At 38.0% G+C, this 10246-nt stretch overlaps 1 protein-coding gene across 1 annotated transcript; it reads left to right on the forward strand.

Moving 5' to 3' along the window:
* Positions 1–1474: 1474 nt before the first annotated feature.
* Positions 1475–4251, forward strand: LOC103719578 (transcription factor bHLH75-like). The gene is made up of 6 exons (XM_008808896.3): positions 1475–2111; positions 2231–2350; positions 2554–2619; positions 2721–2789; positions 2879–2956; positions 3820–4251. Exons 1-6 carry the CDS (start codon positions 1722–1724, stop codon positions 3910–3912), a joined length of 816 nt encoding a protein of 271 aa, XP_008807118.2. The 5' UTR covers positions 1475–1721; the 3' UTR covers positions 3913–4251.
* Positions 4252–10246: the final 5995 nt, after the last annotated feature.

Consider the following 10246-nt stretch of genomic DNA (forward strand, 5'->3'; position numbering starts at 1 on the left):
AAATTTGGATAAAATATCTATTATGCCGTTAATAAAGAAAAAAAAATTTACTCCATCATGTCTAAAAACTCAAAGATATTTTTGAAAAAGAAATTTTTCAAATTTTCAGTTAGTAGAAATTGGATTTTTTTATGTCCCACAGATTTTTTTTAATGAAATATGAAAAATTTTATTTCTAAAAAAAAGCTAATTTTTTTAAAAAAATATAACTAAAATAAGATATATATATTTTTTTGTTGACCATATTTTTGTTCTCTTTTTTTTTTGTGCGAACCAAAGAAATCTATATATACAAAAAAAAAGGTAAGAAAACTTCATTAAAAAAGAAGAAGATAGGAAAGGTGAATCATTCTTGAGGAAAGATAGGATGCACAAGACTTCTCGTAGGTCATAGCTATTTAACGCGTCGATGGAGATGTCAAAAAGCAAACCCAACGTTTTAAATGCAGTGGGAAAACTTCTATTCATATATTTATTGCCTTTACTACTGATTTGCCTTATATTATATATACATACATACATACATATCACAATCCATGATCTCACTTTAATAAGTCTAGTTGGAATATATTATTTAGAATTTTTAGATATATATAGGTATCCAAGTTTTTTCGATAAATAACCGATATAGAACTAAACACATATGTGTATGAATCCTCATATCTCCTATTTTTAAGCTCTGAGTCCTCATCAAGCTAATTATCAAATCTGTTTAAATCTAATTACAGGTATCATAATCGGTCCATGGTCAATTTTAATGAGCCTATGTTGTAGTGTCCCTTAGTCTACATTGACTATGAGCTAGATTCATATTGATTTTATTTTGTCACAACCTAGGACCTCACTCTAAAAAAACTAATGAGAAGATATTATTTGGGTTCCTTAATCCTATATAAGTACCCAAATTTTTTTTCAAAAAATAGCCGATAAGGAACTAAATACCTGCCTGCACAGGTTGGCACATACCCCTCCTATTTATAAGCCCCAACGTCCTTATTGGGCTAAGGATCTAAATCCATTCAATTTTAATCACAAGCACCATTCAGTCTATAGTTGGTCTCAATAAGCCGGTATTGTAATATCCTTTAATCCACATGGACTATGGGTTGAATCTGCTTAAATACCATTTTATCACAACTCAGGACCTCACTCTAAAAAGACGAGCTAAAATGTATTATTTGGATTTCTTAGTCCTGTATAAGTACCCAAAATCTTTCCAATGAATTACTAATGTGGGCCTAAACACATACCTATATAAATGCCCACACACACCATATTTATTCTAGGTCAAGGAAGAAACTATACAAAACCATCAATTATTATTCCCCTAAAGAAGGCTACTAGGTTGATCTAAGAAAACCCTTGCTCTTCTTACCTAACAAGGATAGTGCTATTATCAGCACTTTAAACTCCAGCATCCCTTGCAATCAATGTTCCCATTCTATTTAAATCTAACTACTATAGATTTTTCAGCATAAATACAATAGTCGTGGAGACTGACCCACATGGTAATGCCAACCCCAGAATTTGTAATGTGCCACGTGCCCACTCCTTTAATTTAGGGGCTGTATTAGAAACGATACCATCAGCCCGTTCCTCCATCCCTTGTCACGACCCAGAGGCACCTCTCGTTCAAAACAGACAAATTGAAGCCTTCCTCCAGGAACTCCCCTTTTCCGACTCTTCCTAGGACTCCTTGGGAGGATTCAAGATTTCAATCCATGGCAGAGTTTTCGGAGAATATCAACTGTCTTAAGCCCTCTCTCCCTTTCATGGAAATGGACCCAAGCTTGGAGTTGATGGGCCAGTTTCCGGAGCTTAATGGCACTGCCGTGGAGTGCTGTTATTCCAGCATGGGACTCATGGGCTTCCCCAGTGAGAATTATTACCAGCCTGAGTTCTCGATGCCACTCGCTGATAGCTTGTCAAGCTTCTTGCCCCTGGAGTGCGCGAAACCAAATACCGCGAGTCGGCCTGTGACTGCCGACAGGGAGCGGGGTCCTGGAGACAGGAAAAGGAAGGCGAAGGCAGCACCAGAGACCAGCTCAACGAACTCCTCGGAACCACCTACAGAGAGTCTTTTAAGAGATGACAAGTCTAAGAAGAAGAATGTATGTCTACTCTGCCCTTGCCATTCAAATCTTTGTTCGTTCTATTCATTCTTTGCAGCCGAGAATGGTACTAAAAGTATGCTGTTGTCTTCTTCTGTACTGAATATTTTGCCTTTCAGGTTTCAGGGAATGTGAAGAGAGGAAGGAAGAATTCAGAGGAAGTGGAGAAGCCAAAGGAGGTGGTTCATGTGAGGGCAAGAAGAGGCCAAGCTACTGACAGCCACAGTCTAGCTGAGAGGGTAAGATGGCAATTCCACAAACTCCAACCATCCGAAATTTTCTTTTTCTTCTTTTTTTTTAATTTCTTTGGGGTGCCCCCACTTACTGGAATATGGAGTGGGCCATGTTTGATTTCAGTTGCTGCATGCAATGTATCTAACAACTCTGTTATGTCTAATTCTGCCACCTTCTAATATTAACAAATTTCTATTTTGCTGTACAGGTAAGAAGGGAGAGGATTAATGAAAGAATGAGATGCTTACAGGACCTTGTTCCGGGATGTTATAAGGTACCCTCTGAAGATAAACCTTCGCCCTATATGATTTAGTGTCTGCTATAATGCTGTATTCTTTTAAATGATCTAAAGATTGCCCCATGTATAATTTGTAGGCCATGGGCATGGCGGGAATGCTCGATGAAATAATTAACTATGTGCAGTCGCTACAGAACCAAGTTGAGGTGAGCCATTTCTTGCTCATTGTTTTTAAAACATATATAAGTTTCTTATGTTGCAGTTTCCTAATCTCTCTTCCTTTGTCTGTGAACAGTTTCTTTCAATGAAACTTTCGGCTGCAAGCTCTTTCTATGACTACAACTTGGACTTGGAAGCCACAGCAACACCACAGGTGCACTTTGTACTCAGCCACAACCGGTTCATGTGCAATAAATAGGGAGAGGCAGATAAGCAGGGACCACACCTTGCTCTGATGCTGCCTGAACAATAAGAGTATGGTTTAAAAGACTGTTCTATTCTACTAAATGATAAGAAAAATAAAAATCTTGCTTGGAAGGTTGAAGAGGACAAGGTTCTAACACTCTTGTCAGCTTTTCAACTGTATCTACCTCCCCATGTCAAAGAGGTTTCACAACCCTAGTAATTAACGTGACCAATGCTTGGGGGCTTGAAATTATTAAAGTTTAGCAATGAGATATTTTTGCCAAGCGTCAAGCTCGAGCAAGCGAAATCATGCATACTTGATAATTAGAACTAGATATTTATCTTAACATGTGGACTGTGTGATCAGACAGTTTTCGATCGCATCAAATGTGAACACTTGAACCCTATGTTTGACTCATCTCGATCAGAAAAAGCAATTTTTGATTGATAAAAGCATTTCAAATTGTAAAGAAAATAGCCATACAAATTTCTAGATTTAAAGCCAATAGGATGTTGAACCGTTAATTAGCACTTATCTTCTCATTAACACTGGTACTAGAAAGAGATTGCAAAAAACTTTTCCCTGATAAGAGTTCTAAAAAAGTTGACCTGATTCAGAGCATGACTTAAATAGGACGCCTTCAATCTATAATTATACATACACGGTAAGGAATCTTGCAGTGCTAGTCCTTACCAAACAGCTTGCACTTGTTTTTAACTTTATTTCTTATACTCACAAAATACTTTAAGCATGTATTTAACTACACACCCATGCTTAATTATGTGCTTGTGCCGTGGGGTTAATAATGAAAGGGCTTTGTCTGTTTGCAGGTGGTTAATGCGTTTGAGGCCCACGATGTGGATAGGGTACTGAGGGAAAGATATGGGTGTTGCACCACCTTCCACTCGACAATGCCCCTTTGACTCCAGTTTTGGCTCTTGGCTCTGCCATCTCTTCAACCACATACGTTTGCACTTCCTCCTCCCAGCCCATTTCAAGCAGCCTACGTCCCTGATACCTCGCATTTCAAACATGCACGTACAGGAACCATGCATGTACTTCCCCACACGTGTAGGGCAACACATGACATATACCTTGTCATGTATTCTTCCCGTCTGTTTATCTACTCTGAAAAAAGAAAAATAATAATCTTGTCATTTGGTGTCTTTTTATTGTGCCTTGACCTTGCTTTTCAGATGAATGAGGTGTCGGTCCTAGTTGATTATAAACAGCATGGAATTAGTTTTTCGAGTAATGTTTCATATCTCAAGAGCCTACTAATCATTCATCTTGTATTTTGATTAAAATTTTTGGATCATATTTTCTAATATTATATTATAATATATTATATATATAATACATAGAAAATGTGAATATATAGTCGGATATCTATTAGACAAATATAAAAATAAATAAATAATTTAATATTGATGGAGTAACCTTATCTAGTTAGTTGTAAGATTGATATTTGGTTAGACCATATCCACCACTGGATTAGTGGACCAGTCTAACCGCAAAACAACATCTATAAATGCATGTGTATTGCACTCTTTCCATCTCTGTGCGTGGTGCTCTATGGTTGGACTACTCCATCATCTTAGCTTAGCTTAGCATAGCAGTGAATTTGGTCCGACCAAAAATTATGCCATATGTAGAGTTATCATATCTTTTTCCATATTATTCAACCAAATAGCTGTAAAATGTATCTATAATTGTCACTCATAATACGCAATCTAACTGAGGTAATATTTGCATCTGCAATTTTTGTTACAGCAATTCCAATTACAACTACAATTTCTATTATAACAATTAAAACTAGAGGCAGCGAAAGGATTCCTAAATTTACCCAATATCTACCTTCTAAAGAAAAACCTAACAGGGCCTAAAGACACATTAAGTACGAGCCAGTAATGAAAACACACTAATTTGAGCCGGTGGCGCTAATTACGAGCTGACCTGATTACTTAAACACACTGGCTTTACCTAAAAACGTTTGCCCTTGAAAGTTTGAAAGTCATTTCACGGTTATATCTCTCTCTTTATCAATGGTCTCATCATTCAACAACTCTTATCCTTCATGAAGAAGAATTCTATTCCCACGTAACGGTAGCCGCATACAGAACGAGAAATATTACATCTACACAAAAACCATGTAGACGACGAGAGCTACATGGGCTTGAAAGCAGCACATATCTCTATTCAATCAGAATATATCACCTTATACTACTAGCTTCCATGAAAAGGTAGCCCCACTACAGAACGAGAAATATTACGTCTACACAAAAACCATGTAGACGGCGAGAGCTACATGGGCTTGAAAGCAGCACACATCTCTATTCAATCAGAATATATCACCTTATACTACTAGCTTCCACTCAGTGAGCCTCAAAATTAAACCTGAATACGTGTCACGAACCATGTAGATTATGACTAGAATCTATATACCCATGCAAATCCTACTGATTCTGGCAAAAACCTAATTACATGTATATCTCTCATAAACTATAGTATGTACAATTATATATATATTGATTCAAACTTCTTCATGCCTTTCGTAGCCCATGCCAAAAATCATCATGGTTTGCTCCTTCCCCATCTGTTCCCTCCGGGCGAACCAAGGAGGGGTGCTAACAACTGCGAGAAGGACATATATTAATGGCTGACGCTGGATATTGGATGCTACATATCCCCTGAAAAGCTCTACTCAGAGGGTGAATGATTGCAAGCGAGGAAGTTTCCTAGGGGAGATCGGGGAGTAGATCTCATCCTCTTTTTTTTTTTTTTTTTGGTGTTGTTATTGGGTGAAAAAGTGGTGTGATAAAATATTATAATTATAAAAATATTTTTTATATTATAAAAATATGCATAAGTTTCTAAAAATATTATATTAATAAAATATTAAAATATACTGATAATAATTATAATATAATTTATACTTTTATTATTGTATTATACTATAAATATAATATTATATTACATTATATCATAATACATTGATATGTTATGTTATATAATATCAAATTATGTTATATTATTATGGTATAGTATACAATATTATGTTACTATATTATAATAATATTATATTACATTACAGTAATATTATACTATATCATATATTTATGTATTAATACATATTATATTTTATTATATCCTGTTGTATAATACTATACAATGTTTTTTATGGTCATTTTGTCATACCAAAAATATTTTTTCAATTTGTTTACTAAATTTCACAACACTTTAGAAATATAGTTATCAAACAACAAATAGTTTTTTTTTATAAAAGCTCTACTTTCGAAAGCTCTACTGCCAACAGCTTTGCCAAATGGGGCCTAAATCTTTTGTAGTGTGATATCGCACATGCAATTGATTTTAGTGGATCCCAGCTAAGCAGCTTCATGGGTGAATAAAATATAACCTATAATGAGAGTCGGAGTGGGTCGCACTACATATGTTCGATCACCCTCTGCTCCTTAGTGCGAACAATCCAAATTGATAGCCAGCATGAAAGCATCAACTGCGAAGAATCTTCTGAACTCCATGTGAGCGATATGTCTTCTTCGTCATGGCCAGGTATATATCCTGCTAAGCTAGTGCTGGACTAAAGCAAACGAGACCCCACGAGTAGGTTGTTTGAATAGAGAAAAAATCTAGGGGCATCATCACCTCACTTGCAAATTGGACCTCTGACCACACCCCTGTCGAGGTGCACTTCGTAGGCAGGTCAGCTCTTTTGGAGGCCTCTGACTCGATCCAAGAAGGCATCTTTCGTGAGTCATGGAGGCCTAGAAACGTCCCGCGAGCCCAAGACCGTCGAGCTTGCCTGCAATTTGTCGCCTGTGAAGTGGCACAAATGGCAAAAAAACGAGGGAGCTATTCATTAGGTGTTCATATGAGTTCAGTTGGTAGTAATCACCGTCAAGCTTTCTTTTGCTTGGCTCCATGAAGCTTGAATACTTATTACTCTTATGTGGGGGTGCGAACAAGCTGAGCCGAGCTGAGTACATGAAAGGAGGTACTTGAATTAAAGCCGAACTCAAGCTGAGTTTGACGACGCCTATCAAATTTAGGCTCCATGCATGACAAATGGAGATGTCAAATCTGTTTTGAGCATGGCTCTTTTCCTAGCCGAGATGGCTTAATTTCAATCTAAAACGAAGCTATTCATGAACAAATTGATTCATTCGTGAACCTGCAGACGCACATAAGCCATTAAGATCCGACAACTAAATAAAACTCCCAGGAAAACACGACCGTTTCAATAGCTCAACTTAATAAATGGCCGACCAAACTTCGGCCCGGTGGGTCGCACCACTCTCTTCGGTGTCTGTGCCAGGGATGGATTCTGGGTTCAAAATCTGGAGAGAAGTACCCCCCCCCCCCCCCCCCCCCCCCCCCCAATCAAGACTGAAAAAAGGAAAAAGAACTTCAATTTTTGGATCCCACTGATCGGTGATGGAGGTCGGGATGGAGGTTTGCCAAGGAAATGGTGCGAGAATAGATTTGGCGACTCAGGCATGCAGTCACGTAGACTGGGCCTTCTTGCGTCCAGCCCGAAGACTTAGGGATCCACCAAAGGGCTTGAAATATAGTTTAACAGACCAGCCCATTAGCACCCTTAGATTACCAGAACCTGAACCTTCTCCCAAAACATTGGGAGTTCCAGCCCGAATGGTTTGGGATACACCAAGGGGCTTGAAATATAATTTAACAAGGTCCGCCCATTAGCACCCCATGGAACGAATCGAGAAGCGGTTTCTCTATACGAGGTCGGGGTTATATCTTTCTCGCGAAAGGAGAATTCACCTTCCTTCGCGCCAATCCACCGTTGGATTATCCAATGGTCGCTTTGAGATATGTGAAGCCGGATGAATGACGAAGTTTGGAGCGCTTCGAGATCTGCAAGGTGGGTAATCCAACGGCAGATGATTCGCTCACCTTCTTTTGCGCGAAAGATGCAACCGCGTCCAACGATGCCTCGATAGAAGAGCCGAACTTTAGGAAACCGTTTAATATGGGCCGAGACGGGGAGCCTTTTGCTTAGGTGGGTACGGAAGCAGGCCCTCAACCACGCCGCCGACCCCCTCGCGGCCTCCTCTTCGCCGTCCGGCCTCTCAACACCCTCGGCTGCATCCCCGCCGCCGCAGGCTAGCCGTGCCCCCTGGTAATGCTCGCCGGCAGCTCCTCTGTCTTCCTGCCAATTCGATCAATATGTCACTTGGTATTTTTTAATACATGCCACACGACCATTGGAATTTTCTGGGCAGTTTCTATAAATCAGCTTCCATTGTGGAGGTTGGTTGCTCGTTCTAGTCTCCCAAAGTGAAAATTTTTGGATTGATTCTTCACTTCATCACCATGATAATTAATGGCATAGATGATTTTTAGAAGCTTTGTGCATAGAAATGACTATGATGCTATAAACTGCAGTTCCTGGGTTAAATAAGGAATGTAAGGCTGCATTAGCTCTCTTAGAAAGTACTGAGGAACTTTGTGCTAAGAAAGGGGCAGGAGAGCAAGCTTCTGCTTCTTCGGAAAATTTTGATCCTGAATTTTCGTAATTAGTTATAAAGATGTACGCTTGTTACTCTCATCTGCTTCCGATGTATTTGATGATAATGCTTGGTCATTTGATGAACTTATAATTTCCTTAATGCTATGCTTAACTTGTAGGATTTCTTCAACTTTTAGTCTATTGATATTTATAGTGAAAACTTAAAATCGAGCATACAATCGTTTATTGATGAGTTTTATGTGATAAATTGCAAATGCCATTTGAAGGCGCATAATTTGTTAAAATTTATTTCTCCGAAGATTTTTTTTTTCTTCCGTATAAATGTTATTTCTGTAGTGGTTTGTGGCTTGATGATAGTGTAAAGTTACGATGATTAAAATGATGTTTGTTAGAAACAACATGCATATGCATCGAGAGACAGAATTTACAATAGTTAATGTGCTCATAAGAATTAGATATGCATATCAAAAGTTCATTGCCTATCTATCATTCTCTACGCTTAACTACTAGTACCTTTTTTTTTTCTACAATAGAATCATATAGTACTAGTACGTATACATCCAAAAAGTAAAAAAATAGCAAATCTCGCAACGCTCTAAGCAATTCTCTCTCTTCAACCCATATGATCTTCAGAATGATCGGTCACATAATATGAGGCCGCCCAATCCGCGGCTCCGTTAGGATTTTGTAATGTATCTTGTGGAAGGTTGAAACATTCCTTATATGTGTAGGATGGGTTGATCATCATATTCACTTTTCTAGTTAAGAACAAATTGATCATTGAACTTATGAGGCTGTTCCATTTTTTACAAACAACCCATGTTCTTTCAGCGGAGGTGGAAAGTTGGGTTTGGGATTTTGGAGGGCCTCTAGCGAGGTTGGGAAACTTAGCAAATCAACTCGTGATTCAGCCAAATTGATTCGAAAACTAAAAGCTACTGAGTCAAAAGTCAAGATAACTCGGAAAGTATTGGAAAAAAAAAAAGAGTAATACCCGGCCAAGTCTTGCTGAGCCTTTCATAACTCACTTGAACTGGTGAGTCAAAACAAAAAGAGTACCATCAGGCGCCCAATTCTTATTGTCATTTGTTTTCCTTAGCCATCTCTTAGCAAGGATTTTTGTCTTCTCATTTCATGTAGTAAAGAAATGTTGGGTGGCTATCCTCCCTGTAAGGTTTACCTGAAAATGGTTGGCATGATCTTTTACAATTTTCGATTCTATACCATCTCATATATCTAAGTTACTCGTAACAAAATGGTATATGCGTTTGCTTTAAAAAGATAAAAGAAACAAGAACTAGACTTCGTGCAAGGCCAGTGGGTTTTTAGCATTTCATAGGACGGTATTTCTTTTGGAATGATGATCTTAATTCAAATCAGAAAAAAAAGGGTGGTGAGGGGTAGAGAAGACCAAAAAAAACGCTATGTATATATTGATATTGTACAATTTTGTATAAATACATGGATGGGGGGGGGTGTAGGATGGATATATTTTTGTACATTTGTTGTATAAATACATTGATGTGAGGATGAAAAACTCTACCAAACGCTATGTGCTGCTATTATATTTCTCCCTTGCCAATCAAATTAAATACATCCCATACCAATTGCCGAATCCGGAATACTTATTGTTTTTCCTTTTCTATGTATAACATGTTTCTAGTTTTTTTAATCTTTTTTCCTTTTTTTTTTTGGGTGACAACTGACAACCTTTTTCTCTACTTGAGCCGTTTAAAGGCTGA

The sequence above is a fragment of the Phoenix dactylifera genome, chromosome 9 (assembly GCF_009389715.1).
Source record: "Phoenix dactylifera cultivar Barhee BC4 chromosome 9, palm_55x_up_171113_PBpolish2nd_filt_p, whole genome shotgun sequence".
Lineage (NCBI taxonomy): Eukaryota > Viridiplantae > Streptophyta > Magnoliopsida > Arecales > Arecaceae > Phoenix > Phoenix dactylifera.

Excerpts from the sequence above, each read along its gene's own strand:
- LOC103719578 (XM_008808896.3), top strand. The coding sequence starts at position 1,722 with ATGGCAGAGTTTTCGGAGAATATCAACTGTCTTAAGCCCTCTCTCCCT. Across the intron at positions 2,351-2,553 it reads GCCACAGTCTAGCTGAGAGG|GTAAGAAGGGAGAGGATTAA; the intron begins GTAAGATGGCAA and ends TTTGCTGTACAG. Across the intron at positions 2,790-2,878 it reads CGCTACAGAACCAAGTTGAG|TTTCTTTCAATGAAACTTTC; the intron begins GTGAGCCATTTC and ends GTCTGTGAACAG.